The following is a 27892-nucleotide window of genomic DNA, read 5'->3' as shown; positions in this document are numbered from 1 at the left end:
ATGAGATGATGATGATGATGGTGATTGCTGCATGACCTAATTGCTGTAAGACAATTGCCAAGGAGGAGCTCTGACCTACTGCTGTTTTTGTCCCTACTTAATTTACTTTGTATATTTTTGGGTTATTTTGCTTTATTAAACTACCTGTGAGTGATTTTTATATAGTTGTTGTTGGTGCCAGTACAGGTGGGCTGCCATATTTCTGTAGGCGGTGGGTCACATGGTGGAGGTCTTCCTTTTTGTCTGCTTCTCCCCTGCCTGTGTTTTGCATGTATAATTTACCACATTTTGCATGATTATTTTGATTTTGTGTGAAACTTATTGTGTGTCTTTTGTGTTGCAGTGCGTTTGACTTCCCTTTATCCCGGCCTGGTGGTGGTGGTTCCCCCTTCCCCTCACTCACTCCCTCCTGCAGACTTCCCTGACACCCCCTCCCTTGTACTGGTAGCCATTTTAGCCTGTCACTGTTTTTAAGTATTGTGTGCATTATTTTATATTTAAATAAAATCTCATATTTGTCTATACCTGGAAACGCACGTCTCTGCTCCTCCTTTTTTATTAAGAACCTAGATAGTAAGTGTGTATTTCCCTGGGTGAAACTCCCGGCTTATAGTTTACCCGGTCACACTCACAAAAGAATCATTGTTGGCCAAATAAAGTGAATGTTGTAATGGAACCATAAACCTTATTTTGAGTGTTACAACAAAGATCAGCCTACTAAGTCTAAATTAGCCTACAACATTACTAATAGTTCATAAAGAGCATTTATTAATATGATTTTGTTAGAATGCAGTGAGGACCCACATGCAAGTGAGAGGCCTGACACCGAAGAAATATCTCATGGGATTTGGAATGGAAAGCTAGCCTAGCTAGCGAAAGTCAAAACTAGACTTGAAGTTGGCAAAAATTTAGATGCTAAGTAGCCAGACTGTAGACTTTCACAAGCTATGATGCATAGTTCACTAAACTGTAAATTAAACCAAAATTTTTTAAAATATTGTTTATAAGGTACACATTTTACAATTGAAGAATACAGATTTCTTTGGGCCTACCCCAATGATAAATGACAATGAAAATGTCAAGAAATTAATGTTTCATTTCATATAATTATTTATATCTTGTGGGTTTAGAAAATAAAGAAAATGTTCATGAGGCTTCATTTGCACCACGAGCATGTTACACCACATGCTTACATAATTAATTGAAGTTACATAATAAGTTTAATTATTTTAACCCAACCCATTATATAATCCTCACTAAACCTAAACCTAAACTTCACCTAACTAAGTAGGTTTTTTTGCCTAAAACAGGCGGCCTCTTGGTTTGAGCAGTGAAGCAAACCTAGAAGTGCCTTAAGTCTCCAGTCTTTCAAAAAGCCAACGTTGAGACTACTTCTCACTTGATTTATTACCTCAGTAAAGGGTCTCAATCGCTAGTTTCAGAGAAGAATGCTTATCCACAGCATTGTGTACATATAAACAGCCGTGAACTTGTTTTTACCGTGTTTTCGTCTCAGAACTTCGATCCTTTCCGTGTGTTTTCAGTTCAAAGTTTATTTCTACATATGGTTCGTTTTAAGATGTCTTGTTGAGCGTTCAGTTGTACTAATAGACACTCCAAGAATTTTTCTGATAAGTAACCTATATTTTGTTTTAGCGTTATGAGTTTATTTTTAGATTCACCTGTCCTTGTGCCTCCCCAGTCCAAATATGGTCTCTCCCTGCTTCAAAAAACAAAGATGTCGACAGACGTAAAGTAAGAAGGCAACAGTTGTAATGCCAAACTAGATGCTTCAAATTGGCAGTCCATAAACCAATGGGTGACGTCACGGTGACTACATCCATTATTTATATACAGTCTTTGGCCTAAAGCTATTTCACAATGTTAGCCACATGTTACAAGAATGTGTTGCTCTCCTACCACAGATAAGGGTGCTGACTTACAGTTAGAAACGCTCCTATTGGCTATCAAAGGTCATATTAAAGGATAGGCACAAATTACTTATGCGGTTGTATGGGTCCTGTGAAAAACATAGTTCACACTGCTTTATTTCAGCCTGCAGCAGTGCTGTCCCAACAATCTCCAGCAATAAGGTGTGATGTATAACCTGAGAGGCAAGACTCAGGGAAATAAACCCCATGTGAAATCAGGCACAGTGTGTGTGTGTGTGTGTGTGTGTGTGGGTGGGTGTACATTGATCAATAAATGATGAGAAATGAGAGCGAGAGCAAGTGTGAGTTCAGTCAAGCTGTTTTTACTGACCATGCCAAATAGATACAATCAATCCAGCCTTGAAGATATACAGCGACACACACTTACAGCAAGTACAAACCCCATGTGACGACTCCCCGGTTACAGTGCAAACATTTTAGACATTTCAATCAAGTCAGTATGACTCAACAACTCGAGCAAATTTTATCTGTTTACTCTTTTAGGTTTACATTCCCTTTGAAATCATAAACTGACAGTCTGCGCACAGTGACACATGCCAAAGCAAAGTGAGACCGCTGGTTAGCCAGAAACCCCCAAACTCCCTCTTACAAACCAAATTTGTCCAAATTCACAACTTCTGCCACTCATTACTTTGCCTCCTTATGGTGTTATTGTTGTTTATCTGTATATATCCACTGTCCTTGAAAGTGTGCATATGTGCTTTTGAGTTGTGCTTAATGAAATAAGAGTGCAATCAGTGCTCTAAATCTAAGACTCAAATGCATGTCACTGATCTACAACTACACTACAGTTAAAGTTTCACAAAGAGCCTGAAAGTGGCAGAATACAGCATAGCTTTCTCACATGTTCAAGCAGTTTCTTTCTTCCACTCCCCTCGAGCACTGAAAGAAACAAGAGCCTGATTCTTCATTTTATATTCATAAACCATGTTGTAAGCTTCGCTTCAGACGTCCCAAGACAGAGTCAACAATCCCAAAAATGGTGCAGTGAAGAATTTGCATGAGAGCGGTAGACCAAGGGAAATCTATTTTTCTATTTTTACTTTGGAAAATGCAGAAGCTTTTACGTTATGTCTTGTTTATGTTTGTTGACTGGTAAGTATCTTGTAAATCAAAGACTGAAGAAGCCTGGGACTTTAACGCATATTGGTTGTGACTGACTAGGGCTCCTAAACTACATCTTTGTGTCCAGTTTTGTTGAGGCACATCACACATTTTTTCATGTTTTACTGACAATTTAGATTACAACTCACTTCCCCATTAGTCTAAGAAACGGTGTCATTAGCTGTGTTTCATTCACTTCTGATGCATCAAGAAAAACACAGCTCAGTTAGCAATGATAAAATATACAGCCAGTTACTATTTCCTGCTTTGTGGCTGCAGGAATGAGGGAGAGTTGTGATTGAAATTGTTGCCTCTTCATGCCTGATGCAGCTTCATTCCTCTTTTAAAAGTTTGAAATGTTTGTTTTGATGCCACCCCACCCCCACCCCTTTCCTTTAGAAAAAAAGAGACAGATTTCTTTTTGAATTTCAACATCAAGAGTTGGCTAAACTTTGTACAGCTTGTTCAGAATCGTTACAGCATACATCAAATATGAAAACTCAGCTTTTCCCTTTGTTCGAGTTGCTTTTGAGTTCTTTTTTCTTTCTTGCACTGTTTTGATTTCCTTTTTTTAATACCGACTCAGAAAACTCCCAGTCTCACGCTCTCTCTTTCGTCTTCTTCTCCACTCATCTACCGGCAGGCTTCCTCCTTCATCTCCTTGTTCTTCCTCACTTCTTCTGCGTGTTTGTCCTGCCAGACAAACACAGACACACAGCAACATCAGAGCCATTAGCATGCATGAATATATTAGCATGAATGAGGAGGGAGATGCCAGCGACTGCTCATAAAGATTTAAACAGGGGAATGATACAGAGTGGGGAGAACTAAAAACTCTTTTCCACCTCATATAATATTCATGATTACTGATCAAGCTTACGTGAGCAATATTAAAATAGAAATGCCAACCCAGTTGATATTATACAAAAGGCATGCCTCATTTGCACCCAATAAAGTATTACATTTTAGGTCTTCATACAACGGTTAAAGGAACAGTTTGTTATTTTGAAAAATACGCCTCAGCACAAGACATAATTTGTGAGTTTTAGAGGCGCCGATTGGTAGCTTAGGACAGAGCCTACACGGCAGCTATTTATATTGGTCAAAACATTAAACTTGTGTGCCCCAAAATGAGTGTTAAAAAATCTAAATGTGGCCACATACAACTGTAAGGATCACAAAAAAGAATCCAAAAAAGGAATACAACTGCAACTGATTGAAGTTATCCACGATGTTAAAGGAAAATCAGGCAGCACCTGGCGTGTTAGTTCTTGACATTAAATAAGGAACTTGGCTAACTTACTCGCTAAAGTTGACATAAGTAATCTTTGCCTTGGCTTGCAGTGTTTGTCTTAGTTTATATACAATATATACATATATATATATATATATATATATATATATAATATGTACACACACATGCTAATATAGTAACACGCTACCATTAGCTAACACTGCTGAGTAAAGAACATTTGTACGTTAGCTTGCTAACACCAGCAAATACTAGCGGGCACAATACTAACAAAACAATGAAAATAAAACATGTCATGTGTCATCTGACAACATTCATACTGTAAGCCAAGGCAGTGATTCCTTATGACTTCTTTAGCTTAGTGTTTCCCATGGATTCAGAGAATTGTACTTTTAGGTTTAACTTACTAGTGGGTAACTTACTTACTGTACGTTAGGTACAGCTAAATGCATGCATATTTCTCAAAGTTTTGCAAGGTCTCTGTGATAAATTGATTTTTTAAAATCTCTGGTCAGTCTAGACAGAACATTTTAGTTAGTAATGTTTTTTAGTATATCAGTTTGCAAGAACTTGCGTTTGAGGTCACTGCATAACCCTCTGGACATCCCCTTACAAACAAACTCTACAAAGGTTCATGTCAACTAGACAGTACCTTCTCCTGCAGCCTCTCCAACATGGCTGCAAGCAGGGCCTCCCTATTCTCCTTGTTTGCCTCCATCTTCTGCTCAAGCTTCTCCTTAGCGTTCTTGATGAAGTTGTTGTTCTCCTCGAAGGCCTTCTGGATCACCTCACGCTCGTGCTCCCGCTTCTCTGCCAGGTGCTTCAGCAGCTCAGCCTCCTGGCACTAGATGTAGATAAGAGCACTGAAGTGAAATACACTGCAAATGGTAAAGACAATTTTTGTTGCACCATATATCTCACTTATTACCTCGGTAAACCCTAACCCTAACAGCCCAACACAAACCAGTAAAAAAGTTCAGAGAACAAATAAAGAAAGAAAGAATTTCTTTGAAAGAATCAAACTGTTTTGACATTTGCAGAAAATACTGTTTTCCCGTAAAAACCTTGAAAAATGTGATTTAGAAAATACATTTCCAGGGCCTTTCAGCAACTTCATCTACAAATGATTATTAACGGAAACATCTGAGGTTGCAGGTGTTGTGTGACCGCTCTTTTGCAGGACACATTGTCTGTGCCAGCAATAATTCCTCTCTCCTCACCTTTCCTCTCTCCCTTCCTCCCCCTCTCTCCACCACACTCTTTCCTTGATGAATATGAGCCATTGTAACTGTCCTTTCATGGTTTCCCTTGTACTTTCATGTCCCTCTTTTCATCTCCCAGCCCTCCATCTGCTTGTGTTTCCTCCCTTCCTTTCCATCAACTCCTTTCCTCCCTCTTTCCTTTTATCCGTTTCCACCCATTTCCTCCCGAGCTGATAAATCACACTGCCCACAAAGAGCGTTGTTAGATGTTTGACAATACCTAAATGAGCTACAAATAGCTCAGGTTAGGGTTACACTTTAGGGTTATAGGGCCTGTCCAGTTGGGTTCCTTGCGTGTGCGATGATACAAAAACTAAACCCTGCCATTTCTCCAGTCCCCTAACCTTTCGCCTCTCCTCGGCAGCCTCCAGCTTCTTTTGGATCTCCTCCAGGGACGGGTCGCGGCGCTGCGGCATGGAAGTGTTGAGCTCTGGCACTCCGTCAAACGACGGGGGCTTGAGGATGACCTCGAAGGCTTGGCCAGATGTCCGCTTATTAAGCTCAATTACCTCCACGTCTTTGATGACGCACCAGCCCAGGTCCACAGCATCTGTCGTGTTGGATTGTTGCCATGTTTAGATTATTCATTTACTATGAATTTTTAACACACATTAAAATGGAATTTTTGGAACAGTTTGTGGTTTTCCTACATTCCTTCCACCTGTCTCTGCTCTGGAAACACAAATTCCTACATTTCCCAGAATGACTTGTGCCTATATTGCCTTCAATACTGTGTATTCCCCCCTATGTGTTTGTTAACATGCAATGCGGGTGGAAGGGAATTTTACCTTCTGCCTTGTACGTAGGTTTGTCTATAGTCTGTGGGTTCAGGCAGGAACAGAACAGAGACACCAGGGGGAGCTCTTTGACCTTCTCTTTGTAGGCTGAGGACACACACACACACCCACACCCACACACCCACACACACACACACACACACACACATTCGTTCAGTTATGCTTGACATTGTGTTGACTCAAGCTAAGTGATGAACAAGCATTCAAGTAAAGATGATGCAATTGTCCTTTCCAGTGACAGTGACTTGTCGTTCTCATTATGTTCCTATGACATGTCATATTACAGACATGATGCATAGATAGTAAAAGCACACTCTTGTTGCAGTAAAAGAAAAGGGGTGTGTGAGGTGTATGACTTTCTGCTGCGGCTGCATTTACCTGCCAGAGTCATCTTCTCACTGCGTATGTGGCTAACTCTCCAGGGATGCTGCTGATCCTTCTCAGTCTGTCAGAGAGAGCCATGCAGAGACAGAGGGGAAGGACTGAATGAAGCACATTCAAAGGTCATATAGTGAATGTGAGAAGCAGTAGCTCAGGAGAAAATTTACAAGACAGCATGCTGCAGAGCACTTGTCTAAGCACCTCCCATTAAGGTTTAATTCAACCAATGAGACAGCAGCTCTGCGTCAAAGAATGAATGTGGGCCAAAACACAGGGGTAATTCTCACCAAGGGTGCTTTGAATACCTCGACAGGCTGGGAAAATTGAACGACAGAACTAAACTTATAAATAAACGTATAAATAAAAGGCCATCATTGAACACATAATATCATATGACCTATTGGCCGGAGATCCTCATCAGACATCATCATCTTGTTCACATGTGAACAAACATAGCTCGTCCCTCCTTCAATTGGAGGTTTCAACAAACATAGTTGACACGTAATTGCTTTAAAGCTCTTTCAGTGGAAAATTGCATTCTTTTGCACCCTGAATACTGCGATATATCACTGATCTGTGATTCAGCATCATTGTGTAACTTCTTGTGTTTTCCACAAGGCCACTAGACAACACAGAGAACAGACTTAAAATCCTTCCACATGTTTAAAGAGATCTTTAAAGAGATATAAAAACACACATTGTATCAAGGCAAAGTTACCTTATAAATATCTTTAAATACTTTTTGTCCCTCTTTACTTTTTGTCCCATTGTGTCTCATTGATGTCCTCAGAGAACAAAAATCTCCCAAAACATCTGCCATAAAATTATATATTCATATTATTTTTAATCAATAACTGCAGTTCTCCATAATTCAACAGTAGTAACCTTAACAGAAACCAGGAACATTGCGTTTATTTGGGCAAACATCAGAAAATGTCTCCTGGTGGAAAACAGCAAAAAGTACAATTTAGAAGGCAGGGCTCTAGATTGAAATATACTATGTTACAGATTGCAAACAAAGTGAAATGAAAGGGCATGAAATGATGGGCCTGAGTGTCTGTATTTTGGTTACTCAGACTTATTATAGAGAATCCCAAATCCATGAAAATTCAAATATAGTTTACCTACCACTCAAAAAAGAAAAAGTCTCTTACTTCTGTGGCATAATTTCCATCCAAATGTTATACCAATTGTTTAATTATTATGCATTTTCAACCACTAACTATACACTACAGCCTGATGGCCCCCTAAAAGTGAAGCCAAAGTATATAAATCGCCCTCTATGGGCTGGCTGCAGTACAGGTAATAAACCCCACCCAACTGAAATTATCCATGGTTTCTCTCTTATCATGCTGATGTTTAATTGTTCATTTTACTGCCATAACCAGGATATTTTGGCTTCACTATTGTACAGTGGGAGGAAGTGGAAATGTGTCGTCCATTCTTTATACAGTCTATGGCAACTAGTTATGTAGATATTAGGATTTAATTCTTGTGATGTCACAGAATCCCATCAGTATGGACGCATGTTTTCCCAGCCCTCTGTGTTGCAGTGATTCCCAGCTGTGACACAGTGGGAGAAGCAGCAGTTCATCTTTGAGGGGAAAGGAAGAGGAAAGTAGAAAGAACAAAGCGAGGCAACAACAACAGCCTGTTTCACCACCTGCTGTAAATGTACTTCAAACCTGCGTGTTGTGATTAAAGCAAATACGACTCTGTGATTCATCTGTTAATCTTATCAAATTGTAATAATTCATATTTGGCTGTGGAGCGAATGAAATTCAAGAATAATCCAATTAAAATCAGACCTAATTAAACAGTGATTAAATCAAACTGAAATGCACTGAGAGAGGAAGACATGCAGCAAACTGTCTCACCAGACCTCCCACCACCTGCTCTCACTGTCTCTCTCTGTCTGTCCCTTGTCTGTCAGATGGTCTCATCAACACTGAATTGATGGAAGGATGCTGTAATTCGGTCAAGCAAACAAACTAGTGAAGGGGATTTTGTAAGACGGAGCAAAAGTAATTTTCCCCACCCTAGATTTCCTATTTCTAATTAATCAAATGAATACGCCTTTTACCATTTAATTATAGCAAATCAATATTTAACAAGATCACACTGATAAACGATGGACAGAATTTCCTGCATCATTACTGCTATGGTTTCATTATATTAACAAACACTCCATGGTCTTAATATCTGCTGTCAGCTAATTGGAGAGTTTTATCATCTGAGCATCCAGGAGTACCCTGCACAGTTAATTTACTCTGTGCACACACTAATTAGGTTTTGGTATTCAGTATCATAACCACTCTGATCATGTGGACACCCACAAGAATCAGGTGTTAAAGTAAACAGGCTGAGAGAGTTTTCTGAGTGGTTCCTGATGTTGGCCATATTTAACATTCATCTTCTAAAATAGTGTTCTGATCATCCAAACCAGATCCAGTCCTACATTCTCTGGTAAATGTCATATGCTAATCACCCGGCCTCCAGTTCAGCCTAAGACACAATGCACTACATGCAAAACATCTTTTTTATGTATTGTTTGCATGCATTGTTGCATTTACAGTTGTTAAAATGATCAAAGCATCTATGATGCTGGGAGGTCAGCATGCTATCTGTGTTATCAACACAGCTAAATGTTGTTATGAATAAACTGAAGGAATCATTGGACATTTGGGGGAAATATGCTTGAACTTATGAACTATAACTATAAACTTGAACAGCTGTTGATCCATCCGTGTCTTTGGCAAACCTATAGTATCAACAAAACTGCTCCTGGCAGTTAATGAAATTGATATTTTCCAGCCTGGCCTCACAACTCTTCAGATAGCAGTGCTTTGTCACAGCCCTTGGCGTATTAGACCATTGGCTGGATATTAATAGTGGATGTAGTCACCGTGATGTCACCTATTGGTTTGTGGACTGCTCATTTGAAGCTTCAAGTTCAGTGTTATGGCTGTCGCCATCTTTCTTTACGTCCGTCACCATCTTTGTTTGTTGAAACCGGAAGAGACCATATTTGGACTGCGGAGGAGCGAGGGGTGGATCTGCCTGAGAACCCAAGGACATTGCACTCCCTGTGTTAGCAACCTGCCAATCACAAGGTAGTCACGCCCCAAATCATACCGTGCTTTAGGTGAGAAGTAGTCTCATTTTGTATTGAGATAGATAGGATCAGTCTTCTATTGCAACCCACGTGTCGACCCCTGTTGGACTGTTCAAATATTGCATGCAAGGAACTTCCCCATTCATGCTTTCATGCTGCCGCTTTCTACTAGCTGTAATGTACACCTGTCCGGGTCATTATTAGACATTAGACATTAATGGGCCGGAAACAAACCCCAGACTTTGACCCAGGAGACGTGTGAAACCAAGAGCAGACATTTTTATCCAAAGTGACATGCATTAGAGACATACATAGAACACAAGCAAAGACCACGTCAGAAGACAACACACGAGTCAGTGCCAAGTTTGAGTCCAATAGGACATAGGTGCATAAGGACAGTGCAAAAGCAGCTTTTTTTCATCATCCATGCAAATTAGACTAGATAAATGTGGAAGTAGATGTTTTTTGGCCCAACTCTTAATCAAATGGTTTAATTGCCTCTGAGGTTTACTTTGAAAAGCCACAAGTGGAAACTGAAACGCTACCCCTGACATGTCCAAAACTTTTGTTAAAGTTTCCTTTTGCATCCTTATCCAAGGGCATCTGTCTATCTATCTATCTATCTATCTATCTATCTATCTATCTATCTATCTATCTATCTATCTATCTATCTATCTATCTATCTATCTATCTATCTATCTATCTATCTATCTATCTATCTATCTATCTATCTATCTAGGTTACATTTTATTTCTTTCAGCATGTGGAATGCCTGCAGCGCAGTGAGCTCCAGAGAGTGAGAGTGTTCTAATGAGACAACCTCTGACACACAGAAGGAGAGATGTCTCATTACAGTGTAGAGCACACGCTCACCTGACCGCCCTGACATGGCTCCCAGTCTTCCACACTCAAGGACACACACATGTGCATATAGACACATGAAATATACATGTACAGATACCTAAAACACACAGTTGCGCGCACGCACGCACCCACCCACCCACCCACCCACCCACACACACACACACACACACACACACACACACACACACATACATACATACTAATCAGGCACACAGCTGCTTTTCATCTTATGACACCGCCCAGGCTGCAGATCAATGCACTGCTTACTGCAGGAGCTCCAGTGCTCAATACACACACACACAGACTTGCAAAGGTCTTGGTACACACAGGGACATTTGGCTCATGTTGATGGGAAATTTGAGGACAGTTTTTCATTAAACTATTTTATGATATGCATGGGATTTTTGTCCCAGGAGATCATTGTCCTTCATGTGTGCTGAAGGTAATATTCCTCTTTAAAGGTCTTATGTTTTATGTTTATGTTATGTTTTATGTAACAGGAAATAATTGCGTATCAAAAAAACAAAAAGCAAGTGATTTGTCATACTTGCACACTCATGTTGAATTTGTCTTTATTTTTAAATTATTATTTTAAAGTTCAACATTTTGACACATATGCTTATTTGAAACCACTACTGTGTCTTTATGGTAAATATGAAGATTTATCCTGCAGTTAGTTCGTTGGATTAGATCAGAAACAATGGGACAACCCAGTCACCAACAATAAATGTTGGCATTGTACGTTTCTGAAGACCACAGATACATTGAATCGCAATGTTTCCAAACCACTGTAACTTGTTCTCATACCTACAAAATTGGTAATAAAACTTTGAGGAGAAAAACATACCAACGTGTTTTCGGGACGAGGTTAACATTGTGAATTCAGACAAACACTACATGGTTATGTTCAGAAAAAAAACAACCTCAATGTAAAGGTTATTAAAAAGAGCAGACTTTGGGTGAAAAGTAACTAAATTGACTTTCACATGGGAAACAAACTGGATCAAGGGTGAAAGTCTGTTGTCTTTTTCACCCATCCAACCACCACCCGGCCTCCTCCCCTCACAGACTGGAATGCTCTTTAAACTAAATCACCAAAACTAAGAGACGCAAAAAACCTTTAATGTCAATGTATTAACAGTTTGCAGACAAACATATAATGCCTTGATTTCTCTCCAAGTGACTGGGCTGAAGAGGATCAGCTAGCCCTCTGGTCAAAGATTATGAAATCTTCAGAGCAAAACATTTAAAGCTCACTAATTAACATTTTATGCATGATTTGTTTAATCTTTGCAAAACAACAACAAAACATTTTTTGTATGGGGAGTTGTGTACCAGAATAATCTTTGGCTGGGCCTGGTTGCCAGGCAGATACTTCAGGAAGTTACTGGTAAGGGCCAAGAAAAAGTCTTTGATTGGTATTTTTATATTAGGTTTTTGTACAAATAACTGAACAGATGACATATAACGTCTATAATACAACGTTTAACAAAAACATCATATCTAGAACACTAATTATATTTAAAATCCCCTCAGTGGTAAATTTTTTTTAAATGACTAGGCTTCTATTGGTACAGTGTTTGATGTACTACTTATTTACATTTTCATATTCTAACATGAATCCTGAACACCGTCTAATAGTGTTTACACACCTCTATTTATTTAGATTAATATTCTTAATAAAGAAGGGCAAGTTATAACAGACTCCAACTTGACACCACACTTCCCATACAGTGAACCCAATGCATCAAGAGAACATCAACATTTGTTATAATTTTATGAGCCATTTTGACTCAGTTCCTTGGTTTTATGGGTTTTACAGAGGTTGCTAATGTAAACTGTTGTTTTTCCTCCATTTTTTCTTACCTACAATCTGCACTTGACACACACCTATTCACCATAAAAACACATACAGACTCATATTCCTCTCCCACTAATTCTCAGTCTGGGTCAGGGTTAGACACAAAGCTCCGTCTGCACATATGGAGGATCAATAATAAATGAAACAGGTTACACAGCATACAATTTGTGGGTACACCGAGTTCTCTCCCTTGCTGCCTTTTCCTCCGGCTCCTGTCAGCAGGAACCACTGCATCATCACTATCCTCACCCTCGCCCCATTACGCCCTACCAACACACACTCACAAACACACTCACTCACAAACCTTCAGTTATGCATTAAAACACAACCTTGAGAACCCAAAAAGTGAAATGCATATATGTGTTTTGTGGTGTAGACTTACCCCCCTCTGTCCCTGACTTCTCTGCTGCTGCTGCTGCTGATGGACCGGTGACTACAGTTACCCCCGTCTGGCTGCACGGATACAGGCGCCGGGCAACAGCATCAGCAACAGCATCAATGCTGCCTCCATGACATCACCTTGGAGACGTCTTATTGGTCTGAGACACTGCCAGCATCCAAGGTTCTGGGCCAATGGGAGGAGAGATGAAGCATTGGGGGAGGGTCGTCAGCTCTTTGTGTTGTACTGCAGGGTGGGCGGTGGAATCACTGTTTTATTCTATGGCGCAGGAGTGTGTGTTCGTGTGTGTGCTTTCATGTGTATGTATATTTGGCCTGATGGAGAGTTGCATGAAGTAGTGTGAGAAATTGGGGAAAGATTGGTAGTCTGTGTGTGTGTGTGTGTGTGTGTGCGTGCGTGCGTGCGTGTGTGTGCGTGCGTGTGTGTGTGTGTGTATGTGTGTGTGTGCATCTCAGCAGGGGGCCCAGCGAGGAAGCACGCAGGACTCTAAATTATTTAGATCCCAACTGTATAGAAAATAACAAGTAGCAAACCTTTTTCAGTGTGAAGCATGCAGTTCATCATGTGAATATTTTTTCATTACTGTTAGAACTAAAAATGAAGTAAATAAATAAGTAAATAAATAATAATAATAGGCAAGGCAGAATAAAGAGATACTGGACATTTATAAAGATTTTAAAAAATAAGGTAAAAGAGCAACAATAAATAAAACATTAAAATTAAATACACAGATGACAAATAATACTAGTAGAATGATAATAAAAACACATTGGGTTTAAATACATTTAAATAACATTTCTGTGAATTATAAGGTTTTCAGTCTCGATTTAAAAACTGCAGTGGTTGGTTGGGGCAATTGTCAAAATGAGAAATAAGTAGAAAAACAGTTTACATGCTTAAATATAAATGTTATATTTAGAATAGGTTACTAACCAGCCAAGATGAATTGTTGTCAGTGTAATGTCTTTCAGCTATGATAAAAACAAATTAAATTAGTTATACACTCCATGTTCCATGTTCAAGTGGCAACCTGAAAAGGGAAGCCAATGCCGAAAGTACCAAAAAAAAAGCAATCCCTCGTCTGGCCACTAGAGGCTGGCTCCATAAGAGAGTCTTTTCTCATGAGCCCCATGTTAAAATGCTCGACAAGTATAACCAGGTTTACAACCTTGTACGAAAAACAGTCGGTCTCTATAGCTGATTTCCTCCTTCATGACAACTGTGAGTGGGGTGAAATTTTTTTTTATCTATCTCACCCGATATTTTTATACTAAACACTCTTCTGCTCCACCCCAGTCCAGCTGGGAAACCTATGTGTGATGTCCATATGATATACAGTCTACGATTCTGAAACAGGGACTCAAGATCAGGTAATGGAGCAGGATCCACTTCAAGTCTGTTGCATGAGAAGGGCTTTGCATATACACATAAACCCAAACAATAGCCCCTTTCATAGTGCCGTTTCATGCCGGGACATTTACGGCTCTGTAAGGTCTCGCCTCCACTATGAACGCGCCCGAAGCGGGATGCCGGGATCAAATGATCCCACCAATTTTCCTCCTCCAGAGGTAGTCACCACTATGAACGGGCCATCGGGGCGAAGCTGGATATTTGACGTTGCGCGTGATGTCTAACACATGCCTCCCACTTGGTCCAACAGTCATCGAATCACAGTTCAGCTGCACAACAACTGCAGCCGCCGTTTGGCACAGCGACCCAGATTTTATGTATTTAAATGACACTCTTAAGAGGGTTACTTCCTTAGAAAACATCTCAGATGTAGCAGCTGAAGGGTTAGTCGACATTTGGCACAGCGCCCGCCGCTGATCGTAAACAAACCGGCATCGCTAACTGTGCACAGAGTGTCCGGTGCTTGTTGTACACAAATAGAGATCGCAAAGTGAACACATACTGCTGCAGCACATACACACTGTACTGCTACAGAGCTAACTGTGTAGCCTATTAGCACTGTGCTACTGCACAGGACTGCTGCTGTTCCGTTGCACATCACTATCGTCTCCTCCCACTATTCTCCCACCTCATTCCGCGAAGCTGGACTGCGATATGAAAGGGCACGAATATCACGCCTTTGCTGGATCACTATAAATACCCTAAGGCGAAAAGCTGGCACGGATCTTTCTGGCAATATAGCGGGACATTTGCTGGACTGCACTATGAAAGGGGCTAAAGTTACAATGATAAATTTACCAAAGACGCCCAAAAACGGTTGCAACACAGTGAACCTGAGGCTTGGATTCCTCTGGTTTGAATATGTTTATAGGCATACAATAATCTGACTGCAATTCCCCTGAGCTCTACTTTAGTGTCTTTCAGCTAACTGTTTTGGTTTTACTGCCCACATTGCCACAATACCTTCATATGAAAACAGAATGTGCTGGCAGTGAGACTAGATTTTGGTATTGGAAGCATTCTGGTTTCCATTTTTAGTCAAGTCAAGTAATACTCACCAATCACTTTTGAGCGGGTTTTGGTCACATGCAGGTAAATGCGTGGAGCTTAAACAGTAAAAAAAAAAAATCTGGCCAAGAGAAGAGTTAAGGCTCAAATATACTTACTTTTAACTATGCATACAAAAACGCATGACGCCTTGTGTATCCTGCAGTATTTTGGAGCGTTGGTTGTGCACGTCCTCAGATATTAACGATACGCACCCGCAAGATGCAATATGTACACAATCGCTAGGAGCAGTGAAGGGTTGTATGTACCAGTATGTCCATGCATGGCGGAAAATGATAGGAAAACACAACAGTGTGCATTTTCTACCATTCATCAGACGACTGAGCTTAATCTAATTAATAAAATCATAAATCACCTTTTGCCTTTAACGCCACTGTGATCTGACAATTAATATTAGATCAACCTCATCATGTGTTGCCATGTTTGTGAACATTACACCATGCAAACTTCGAAGCTCTACTTCGGTATTTTATTTGAGCCTTTAAGCGATCTGATTTATGTGGTGCTCTCTGTAGAGTATGCCTCCAGCCTTGTTCATAAGCAAGTATGTGAACATTTAGAAAGTCTTGGCCTGAAGATTTGTTAAACTGGATATCGGCCGGCACCATCAGAACCCACCATTATCAGACTAAAAGTTGACATTAGAACCACATTTAAGAACATTCTGATATTACCAGACAAGTGGGTTTTTTTTTGTTTGAATTTACTATAGACACATAATTCACAGTATATTACCATTGACTCATGTTTCTGTGAGGTAAAATTCTTGTTTTTGTCAATGGAGTCTGGTGGCTGGTGGAATAGAACATAAAAGTTACCCCCATGTAAACTTCAACAGTCTGTCTGTCTAATGGCAAGGTAAAGTGATGAAAATATTCTAAATATAGCATACACATGAGGAAGCTAAAATAAATTTAGCTTTGCTTAGCTTATGTGCTGGTACTCCTGCCTGCTTCTCCAAACTGGCTGTGTGCCAACCACCATCTCTTGGAGATAATACACTAACTACGGATAAGTACCTCATACAATCCTAAAAATCCAAACTATGCCTTTAATGTCACCAGAGAGGCACTGTAGCAGCCAAATTGTCCCTGGTGTAATCTTGATCCTGTATGCAGTAGAGGAGCCTCATGCTGAGCCTGCACACACCCCTGCTGTTTCTGCAGATACAGATGTGAATGCCTGTTAAACTATTACAGCACTGGTAATAGCAACACTACCATTAATATTAGTATGCCACGACTGAAAAATGTTCTTTTCAATCAAGCATTCTCTTTCTAAATCTATTTTTAAGATATTAAAAAGACAAAAAAAACCCAAATGTGTGAGAGTTAGAGGACAAGCACTGAGGAATGGCAGAGTGATGTATCTGTTGTTGACGCCCTTTGATCCTGTATTCAGCTCACACTACTAACATGATGTCACCACGCTGTCCACAGGCACACGAGCTAAAAGAGCTTACAACACCGGAGGAGAGAGAGGGATATGCATGAGGTCACATTAGGGTGTGTCCTGCTGTCACGGTCTCCTCTCCTCTCCTCTCCTCTCCTCTCCTCTCCTCTCCTCTCCTCTCCCCTTGCTTACGGGAAACACACGTGTGACAATAGACTTCGCACACATCCTGGAAATGAGCTCACCGAGGAAAGAGAGGAAAAAAGAAGAGAGATGGAGGAGGAGGAGGAGGAGGAGGAGGAGAAGGAGGAGGAGGGGTGAGAGAAGAAGAACAAGGAGGAAATAAGATCAAACAGATTCTGAAATAATTTTGGGATTTCTGGGGGAACAGAGATAAGAGGGAGGACCAGAGCAGAGGAAAAATAAGGAGGGAAGACCGAGTGATGACTGTACTGGTAACACCCATGGGAGAAGTTTGCAGGAGATGGTTGGGAAAAAAAGATACTCTGGGGATGGAGGATGAGGAATCAAACGTTTTACAGAACATGAATGCAGCTGATGAAGAGATGATGAAGAGAAATGGCAAAATTAGGCCTCTCTGTCGAGAAGGGATACATCTAGACCCACATAACTGAGGAAAGAAAGATATTTAGACATGTATTAAAGGAAAACAGATGCAGATTAGCTGGTGGCCTAGTTAGATTTATTGTCATGTAATCAAATTTGAGAAGACTTTTCATGCACACCACACACATAAATACACATGTCCGCTCCACTCTCGCACACTGCATGCCCTCGTGGCCTGTAAAAACATAAACAGTTACAGTGGATTAGCAGCAGCATGAGAGCCCTGATCTAAAGTCTGACATCATCTCCCAGTGCCCCAAGATGAGATCATTCTAACCACCAGCCTTACGCACTCACCTTAAAGTGTATGTGTGCACAAAACTGATTGTGAATAAGTTTTGTGAATAAGCGAGCGGACGTACACGCCTTCATTTCTGTGCGCGTGCAGGTGTCCACTGTAGGTCAATTAGATTACTGCTAAAATGCTCTACAGAGTGATCTAATTGAAGTTGAAGGGCTTTTACTAGCATTGATTTTGACAGGCAGGGTCTGGTATCAAGGGGACACAAAGCAAGTACACCCACTTCTTCAGAAAGTGAAGCGTAATCCCTTTTCCTCTGATCTATAGAAGAGTTGGCTTGGATAGTGCTTAGCTGAGCTAAAACTGGGGTAAGTGATTTAACTTCTGTGATAAACAAATAGAAAATACAGTTTGCATTAACATAACATTAACATACTGAGAAACAATGGCAAACTTTATTTTTTCTAAGGACATTAACATGTTTGGTTCTTGTAGGCTGCATAATATATCCTTTAAGGACCAACATTGCAAGGTCACAGGATATGTAACTTTATTGCTGCTTGATACGAAAGGAAAACTCACACAGTTATTATATTTCATTACAAATATTACCAGCTGACCCTTCCCCTTGAAGACAGGTGGGGCCTTTCTCAGACCTACTTCCACTCAGTTTGCATGGAAGGTCCACCATATGAAACGCCATCCAAAAACACTCGGCGGCAAATAAAAGTGGCTTATTAAACCCTCAAACTAAGATAAACATTGAATATTGTTATACAGACAATTAGAATATATTATATACATTAGTGTTGTAGTCAAGTCACCAATTCTCGAGTCCCCATTGTTGGAGTCCGAGTCCAAGCCTGAGACACTTCAGAGCCAGAGTCAAGTCATCAATACCTGAGTTTGAGTCCGAATATAAGTCCCGAGTCCCCAGTGTTCAAGTCCAAGTCACCAAGAAGAATCGGAGTTGAGTCATCAAGGTTGAGTGTTATTGGGGTTCCAAAATTGCCTCAAGTTCTCCACTGTGGCACCTTCAAATGAGATGATATAGAAATAAAAGGTTTTTCCATTACTTTACATGCATATATATTGATCTCATCAATGTGTAAATCCGAGTCATTGTGTGCCAGAATGCATGAGTTTGAGTCTGAGTCAACAGAGTGCGAGTCTGAGACGATATATTGTATAAAACTAGTGGATGTAGTCAAGGTGACTTCAACCATTTGTTTGTGGACTCTGGTTATGAAGCCTTGAGTTTGGCGCTTTAGATGTCACTAATGTCTTTGGAGTAAAAAAAATATTTTTCAGCTTTATTGTCATTTTCTATACAGATGCACTGCCATGCAAATCCACCCAATAATGTAAAATGATTAAATCTTTCCAGAATTGGTCCCATGGTACACTTTCTTTTTTGCCTTTGCAACAATATTGTAAATTTGTCTTGACCTCCTTTACTGTGCAGACTTCAGCTTCTGCACATTACACTCTAAAGACAGCCTGTCTGGAACAGTCTGTTACCGTGGTAACAGGGAGCTGACAAGTACAGTGAGAGAGTCATTCAATGCCAAAAAAGTGTGCATTTGTGATGATGGTCTGAAATGTTTGCATGGGTGATTAAAATGTTTTGACATTTTATCGGTTACATTTCTCTTTAGAGACAACTGGCTCACAAGTCACGTGTACATGAGACAATATCCTCAACAATGCCTCATAATGCAATTGAGTTTGGAGCAAGAATATCATTTTATGGTATTATTTTAAGTGTGTATCCCAGTTAGACATTCAGTTATTCTTGTGAGATTAGACATGCAAAATGCTGTTGAAAGTCATACAACTCATCCCCGATGAGCAAATACACCCACAACAGCTTGTCACTGGGGCAGCACCCTCTAAGGTAGAGCTATTGACATTATCTCAGGAACATATACAGTATGTACATTTTTGTCCCTTTAAAAAGTACACGGCTATGAGTTTTAATATTTAGTCCTTAGGGGTACATAAATGTAGATTGTACCTCTGTGTACATTAATATACTTCCACTGCACCGCTATTTCTGATAGGACTAATAATTACCTATTAGAAGGCTGAAAAATGTACATATGTATTCCCAAGCCAACATCAAGGGTACAACAGCTGAGCTGTACCTTTGAAGGTACTGGCCCAGTGACAATGTATTTTACCCTATATTATTCTAGGGGTACAAATTCAGCACATTATATCAGAGAGTGTATTAAGTGTATTGGCCTGGAAGCATTATACTTACCTCATTGTCCTGACACATTTCTTATAACAACTCTACTTTTTAAAAATATCTAATGACGGCTTAATGAAAAATATGCTTTGTTTGTTTGTTCAGACTAATAACGTATAACTGCCTTACATGACTCATTACTTTTAGGTCCATCAGGAAGGACAAATCCTGGCGGTGCAATCAGCGTTTCCATAATGTATCAGTAGCAATCCAGCAGCACAACACCCCATGGACATTTTTATTGGTCTACTGTAAAAAGCAAGTCAGTCTCATATTCAACCTTTAAGAGCTATTTTTCCATGAAAAAAAGCCTGCCAATGGAGCAAGATAATTCCGTTTGTTTCCTGGGGAGTTCCCCATGTTTTTGTAAAACAGCCAAAAACAGCTGAAAACTTAAATTATAGGCTGCTGAAGTTTATATCTTATTCCAGGATCCAACATCCAGCCCCTATGGTGCATGGCTGGTATGGTTTTCACCTTTGTCTGTGTGAGTCTTCATGGCAAAATGTGGTCCTGGAAACACCTACAGGGAACAACCACAAATGGTTTTGATGACTTTTTCAGGTGCATAGATCTCTCTGTCAGTCTGTCTGTCTGTCTGTCTGTCTGTCTGTCTGTCTGTCTTTCCACGGACAGATTTTGTCAAAATGAAACCAGCACAACCGTGCAAGATGCAGACATGAATCTTTTCAGATGTGTTGTTGAGGTCAAAGTGAAGGCTGAGGTTGAGGATGGGTGTGGTCCCTGAGCAAGGGTGCCAGAAGTAGAGGGTAGGAAGAAGGAAATGGGCCAGTGTTTGTATATTGGTCACTTGGTGTGATATTTTGGTAACTTAAAAAATGTTTTATTCAGTATAGAATCTCTTAGGAGTCAGCTATTCATTTTTAATATTGATGGCCCTTTGTTAACCAAGCTAGCTAGCTAGCACTAGCATTAGCATACTAATCCATTCTGCGCATGAGCTGGTCACTGAATGAGTTTGGCACTTTACTGACACCATCTTGCAGCGTTGTAATGATTTTACACTCTGTCCACAAAAAGACAGACAGACATATAAATACTTTGAGGAAGTATTCAAAACCACTTCTGTTGTAGTTCCTCCTTCAGTAGGTGTCTTCATGTCTCCAGGACCAAGATTTTGTCATGATAACGCACACACATGCAGATCCCCAAAGTGAAAACAACACTTCAACATCATGCTAAACTGGCACGGTTTGCTATGATTAAAACATACACCCTCTTAGGTTAAAGTGGGCTAGCCCAGACTTTACCTCTCTAGTCCCTGTGTTTTCCATAAATAAGTTTAGTCTGGCGAGTAATATACTGAATTTAGTATAATAAGTAGGATATAATACAATTTCAAATTAAGGAATTGCAGAAATCTGTTTTACACCTGTAGCAGTAGGTCACCAGGAAGCAGAAGCACAGACCAATCAGAGGAGACAGCTAGTCACACCTGCTGTTAATCAGTCTCTCCTCCAGCTCCTGAGTCACTTTCTGGAGATCCTTTGTTTGGCACACATGTGCTGTGACTGGTGACTCTGTTCTGTGTGGTAAGGTGGACTTTTGGGGTTTTTAACATTGTTTTAGAATTAGGATAGCATTTTAATTGTTAGGGTAATGTAGGGGTGCATGCACCCTGAGGTATTTGTATTTTAATGATTTTAATTGTGGGTCTGTCATTTGTTTTTAGGACTGAAACACTAACAGTGCTTTGTTTGTTTTTAGGCATAGCACTGACTGCCGTTTATTTTAGTTTAGTATTTTATATTCTAGTCATATTGATTTTATTGTTTTTATTATTTTAGATTTGAGTTGTGTAGTTTTAGGATTTTAACATTCTGTCTTCTTCTGTTCCTAGTATTGTGGCTGGTGGGAACCCCCATTCAACGGTGTGGCTGAAATGCTGGGAGTTCACTTCCAGTAATAAACCAGGTCACATTGCTCGATATTGTCGCCAGCCCATGCCCACGACGTTGAGAACGAATCCTAACCCGAGTGTCCAGACAGTGCAAGTGGAGCACCCAGTGACGGAGCCAACTTTTGTCTCTCACCAGGTAACAGATTTAACTGAGCATGACTCTAACCCAGTCTCTCCAGAACTCTTAAAACAGTTGGTGGGTCCATGCACTGTAGTGCAGCTGACTATGAATGGGATCAATGTCCCTTCATTACTGGACACTGGTTCAAATGTTACCACACTGACAAAGAGTTTTTTCCTGTCACATTTTCATTCAGACCAGCCTAAAATTAACACCTGCAAGTGGCTAAACCTCTCTGCTGCCAATGGGTTTGCCATCCCATATTTGGGGTATGTAGAGGTGGACGTCACTGTCTTAGGTCAAGTGCTTCGTGATTGTGGTGTTCTAATTGTTGAAGACCCACCCAGTTTCACGTCATTACAGAAACAGAAGGAAAAAGTGCCTGGGCTCTTGGGAATGAACATCATAAGTCAACTGTATACTGACCTTTATGAGGAATATGGTTCGGCCATGTTCTCTATCCCTCAGGTTACACAGGCCGCACCTGGTTGGAGAGAAGCACTACAAATGTGTCATGTGATGGAGACTGAGCAGAGTGATGAAGGACTCGGTAAACTACGAGTGCATGCTGAGAATCCTGTCCAGATCCCTGCAGGTACCACAGTGATGATTCCAGCCACAGGTCCAAAAGGTAAACAGTACAACTCACTCACACTCCTTTTGGAACCGGATAACAGTGCAACCCACATTTCTGCAGGCCTACTGGTGTCCACAGCTCTAGCCACAATAAAAGACGGACTGGCCTACGTTCCAGTTACGAACGTGAATAGTGAAGTAGCCTACGTTCAGCCACGAACCCCATTAGGTTTGCTGCATTCAGTCCATGTAGTGGAGGCTAATAGTCCCACAATTGTGTTTAATGAGGAGACTGATGCTCAAGGCAAAGTGACTGTAATGTGCTCCCAAGCCTCTGTTAGCCCTTCTCAGGGTTTAGATCTACAGTCAGTTGATTTGTCTAATTTGAGCCACCAGGAGCAACTGAAAGCAAAAGATTTGCTTGGAAAGTACAGGGATGTATTTTCGACAGGGGATAGTGACCTGGGCTGTACAACACTCATTGAACATAATATTCCACTCACAGATGACATTCCAACTAAACAACGTTACCGTCGTATCCCTCCATCTCAATTTGAAATAGTCAAAGCTCACATTAAACAGCTACTACAGGCCCAAGTCATAAGAGAGAGTTGCAGTCCCTATGCTGCACCCTTGGTTTTAGTTCAGAAAAAGGACGGCTCCCTGAGGATGTGTGTAGACTACAGGCAACTCAATGCAAAGACGAGAAGGGATGCCTATCCATTGCCTAGAATCGAAGAATCATTAGACGCACTGACTGGTGCTAAATGGTTCTCTACACTAGACCTTGCCAGTGGATACAATCAGGTCCCTGTAGCTGAAGCAGATAAGCATAAAACAGCTTTTTGTACACCATTCGGCCTGTTTGAATTCAATCGAATGGCTTTTGGGTTGTGTAATGCACCCAGTACTTTCCAAAGATTAATGGAAAGGATATTTGGAGATCAAAGTTTGCAGTCTCTGCTTCTGTATTTGGATGATGTAGTAGTCTTTTCAACCTCTGTGGAACAACATTTGCAGAGATTGGAGCTGGTGTTACATCGTCTGCGAAAAGAGAACTTAAAGGTCAAGTTGAGCAAGTGTTGCTTCTTCCAAAAACGAGTCAAGTACCTGGGCCATGTGGTGTCTGAGGATGGGGTGGCCACCGATCCAGATAAGGTCGCTGCAGTAGCCCAGTGGAAATGCCCAGAGAATGTCAAAGAGCTAAAATCATTCCTTGGCTTTGCCAGCTATTATCGGCGATTTGTCCCTGGTTTTTCTCAAGTTGCCTCCCCATTAAACTCTTTGGCTGCAAAACTGACTAGTAAAGATAAGAGAGTCAAAAATTCAATCAAACCTCACTGGACCGAGACATGTCACGCAGCCTTCCAGACACTCAAACAGAAACTCATCACAGCCCCAGTGCTAGCTTATGCAGATTTTAATAAACCATTTATCCTGGACGTAGATGCTAGCCATGATGGGTTGGGGGCAGTCCTGTCGCAAGAGTGGGAGGGCAGAGTTCGACCCATTGCTTTCGCCAGCCGCAGTCTGAGAAGAACTGAAAGAAATATGCAAAATTATAGTTCCATGAAATTGGAATTTTTAGCCCTGAAATGGGCTGTTGCAGAAAAATTCAGAGAATACTTGGTGGGCCAAAAATGTACAGTTTACACTGGCAACAATCCTCTAAGCCATCTCCAGACAGCCAAATTGGGAGCAGTTGAACAAAGGTGGGCCTCAGAATTGGCAAGCTTCGACTTAGACATCAAATACAAACCAGGAAGAACAAACACAAATGCAGATGCTTTGTCCAGGCAAAATGCAAATCTGGAGCATATACTAACCCTTGCTCCCACATCTGCCCTTTCAGAGGAACTGAGGCGTGCAGCACAAAAGCAGCATGGTGTACTGACTTCTCCAAATTGTGTATCACAGGCTGTAATGGCGTCTTCTGGGGAGAATGCAGCTAACCTGGCGGTGTTGCAGGCAGAAGACCCACTGATCCGGGACTTTCGCTTCTTCTGGGACAGACGGCAACAACCAAATAAGGATGAGAGGAAGAAGGCGTCACCCATGCTCCTGAAGCTCTTGAAGCAATGGGGTCGGGTAATTGAAAAAGATGGTATTCTTTTTCGACAGGTGGAGTCACCAGAAGGGGGACCAGCATGGAATCAGTTACTATTGCCACAAAAACTGCAGGGGGATGTCCTCCTTAGCCTCCATGACAACCATGGACACCAAGGTGTGGAACGGACAACAGATCTCATTAGGAGGAGATGCTACTGGCCAGGTATGAATAAAACAATAGAGGAGTACTGCAGAGCTTGTGAACGCTGTACATTGGCCAAAGATGTTCATACTCCACCACGGAGCTTCATGGGCCACCTGACAGCCTCTAAGCCTAATGACATTCTGGCTATAGATTTTACTGTTCTAGAGCCTGCATCTGATGGGCGAGAAAACATCTTAATCATGACAGACGTGTTTTCAAAATATGTACAGGCCATTCCAACTAGAAACCAAACAGCGGTAGCAGTAGCTGAGGCTTTGGTTAAACACTGGTTCTATGTTTTTGGAGTCCCTCGCCAAATACACTCTGACCAAGGACGATGTTTTGAGGGTAAAGTAGTACAAGAGTTGTGTCGTATTTACAATATCACAAAAACTAGGACGACACCATACAGACCTCAAGGTAATGGCCAATGTGAACGGTTTAACAGAACCCTCCATGACCTGCTCCGGACACTGCCACAGGAAAAGAAAAGGCAGTGGACTGTGCATCTGCCTCAAGTAATATTTGCTTATAATACCACAAAACATCAATCCACAGGATATTCACCACATATGTTAATGTTTGGACAGGAACCACGGCTGCCTATTGATTGTGTGTTAAGTGTTACAGGACAGCCGGAGTCACTGACAGCAGATGAGTGGACCACCGACCATCACAACAACTTGGCCTGCATTTACCTGGGAGCGAGGCAGCGGCTCCAAGCAGCCGCTGACCGACGAGCCAAACAACACAACAACAAGGTCAAAGCAGATACTTTGCAGCCTGGACAGCTAGTCTACTGCCGGGACCACAGCCACAGAGGACGGCACAAGATACAGGACCACTGGAGCTCTGTGCCGTACAGGATTGTGCGGTGTCCACAAAATGGAGGGCCAGTGTACACAATCAGCCCAGCGGAGGCAGAGGGACCCCTGAAACAAATACATCGGTCGGAGCTACGTCCAGCTGCAGGTAAACTGTTTGATTTATCAATAAATGACCCAGGTCTCCCTGAAGATCTACTCATGGGTAATGATTATGATGACACCTCTCAACCACCATTTGTGGTTGAGTGTTCCTGGAGATCTGTAACTGATGTGGGAGAGCAGGATGGCACACCCCCACCACAGCCAGATGTTGTGGAGAGGCCCGGTGCAGAACAAGAGGGATCACGGCGTCCTCGTAGGACCACAGCCGGACAGCACCGAAACCCCCATCATCTCCCAAGATCAACCACCACCCAAGTGAATCAAATTATTGCCCCTTGGCAAGGATTTCACAGGCCTTGGCTTTGATGCCCATCGACGGGACGTCGATTCAGTTCATGGGGGCAGATTGTAGCAGTAGGTCACCAGGAAGCAGAAGCACAGACCAATCAGAGGAGACAGCTAGTCACACCTGCTGTTAATCAGTCTCTCCTCCAGCTCCTGAGTCACTTTCTGGAGATCCTTTGTTTGGCACACATGTGCTGTGACTGGTGACTCTGTTCTGTGTGGTAAGGTGGACTTTTGGGGTTTTTAACATTGTTTTAGAATTAGGATAGCATTTTAATTGTTAGGGTAATGTAGGGGTGCATGCACCCTGAGGTATTTGTATTTTAATGATTTTAATTGTGGGTCTGTCATTTGTTTTTAGGACTGAAACACTAACAGTGCTTTGTTTGTTTTTAGGCATAGCACTGACTGCCGTTTATTTTAGTTTAGTATTTTATATTCTAGTCATATTGATTTTATTGTTTTTATTATTTTAGATTTGAGTTGTGTAGTTTTAGGATTTTAACATTCTGTCTTCTTCTGTTCCTAGTATTGTGGCTGGTGGGAACCCCCATTCAACGGTGTGGCTGAAATGCTGGGAGTTCACTTTAGATGGTGATATGGTTTGTGGTTGCACATTGAATTAGTGTGGTGTGTTTATTTGAAGTGTTGGGTTTATATTTATTTTGAATATCTAGTATACTCCCAGTGTCCTAGGCAGTGGATGGTTGGTTTCCCAGTCGTGATATGACTGTCTGTCCTCTTGTCTTTTCTTGACTGTGTTTTATAGAGTTTTAAATATTATAAAATAAATGGCATGTGTTTGACCCACACTGACTGTTGTGGCCTCCTTAATTGAAGCCCCTGTGCATGTTCAATCAATTCATAAGGTTACACACCCCAATTTATACCCCTGTTTTATACCTCGGGGTATATTCTTGGCTAGCTCAAAATAGGTGTGTGTGTGGGGAGGTATAATCTGGCCTAGGGGTGGTTGAAATAGCGTAGCCTGTTTTATACTCCAGGCTATATTTTGTGGTAGCCCACTGTAACTCCGCAGGGGGTTAATGTAGGCCACTACACCGGCTGAGACGGAAAACTATATGACACATATGACAGAGGGCGGCTGTGGCTCAGTTGGTAGAGTTGGTTGGCCCCCAACCGAAGGGTTGGTGGTTCAATCCCTGACCGTCGCAGCCTACATGTCGAAGTATCCTTGAGCAAGATACTGAACCCCAAATTGCTCCCGATGCTGCGTTCATCGGTGTGTGAATTAATTCCCAATGAGCGCAGTCTGTAGTGTAAAGCGCTTTGAGTGGTCGCAAAGCGACTAGAAAAGCGCTATGTAAGTTCAGGTCCATTTACAGAAAAAAGACATGATTTCCCTTTAAATGGTCACAGTTTTATCTTGTGGTGGTGTACGGTGGCCCTGAGAGCTCACAGCACTGCAATTTTAGAAAACACATGCAAATTGAGAAAACATCTTCATCAATTTGACAACACATGCGCAGCATTTAGAAAACGCAAAGACCACAACACAAGACAATAAGAAAAAGCGCTGCAAAGACCACAACACAACAGAAGTGTTTCCAGAGGACATTAAAAGTGATGCACGCACCTGGACACAAATGTGATATTTTCAAGTTATTTCAGGATAATGATAATTTCATGTCATAACCTGATCTATAGCATTAGCCACTAGTCTGTGTCAATCAAACTGCAGTTAAACAAATCAAATAAATGAATGATACGTTTTAGTTGGTCTCTCTCAATGGCGAGTTGGTCTT

The 27892-nt window shown here is 41.2% G+C and overlaps 1 protein-coding gene across 1 annotated transcript; it reads right to left on the bottom strand.

Annotated features, from left to right (window-relative positions):
- Positions 1–2238: 2238 nt before the first annotated feature.
- On the bottom strand, positions 2239–13053 carry stmn4 (stathmin-like 4). Its single transcript, XM_059356819.1, has 6 exons — positions 12971–13053; positions 6746–6812; positions 6359–6454; positions 5915–6120; positions 4961–5152; positions 2239–3749 (listed from the first exon to the last, which is right to left on the bottom strand). The coding sequence occupies exons 2-6, from the start codon at positions 6756–6758 to the stop codon at positions 3690–3692; spliced, it is 567 nt and encodes a 188-aa protein (XP_059212802.1). The 5' UTR covers positions 6759–6812; positions 12971–13053; the 3' UTR covers positions 2239–3689.
- Between the last annotated feature and the right edge of the window lie 14839 nt (positions 13054–27892).

Source organism: Centropristis striata, chromosome 18 (genome assembly GCF_030273125.1).
Source record: "Centropristis striata isolate RG_2023a ecotype Rhode Island chromosome 18, C.striata_1.0, whole genome shotgun sequence".
Taxonomy (NCBI): Eukaryota; Metazoa; Chordata; class Actinopteri; order Perciformes; family Serranidae; genus Centropristis; species Centropristis striata.
Note: the sequence above shows the minus strand (reverse complement) of the source record. Positions and strands in the feature narration are given on the sequence as shown.

Coding starts and splice junctions, on each gene's coding strand:
- stmn4 (XM_059356819.1), bottom strand. Junction 6,121..6,358: donor ACCTACGTACAAGGCAGAAG/GTAAAATTCCCT, acceptor CCAACACGACAG/ATGCTGTGGACCTGGGCTGG. Junction 3,750..4,960: donor TGGAGAGGCTGCAGGAGAAG/GTACTGTCTAGT, acceptor TTTGTCTGGCAG/GACAAACACGCAGAAGAAGT.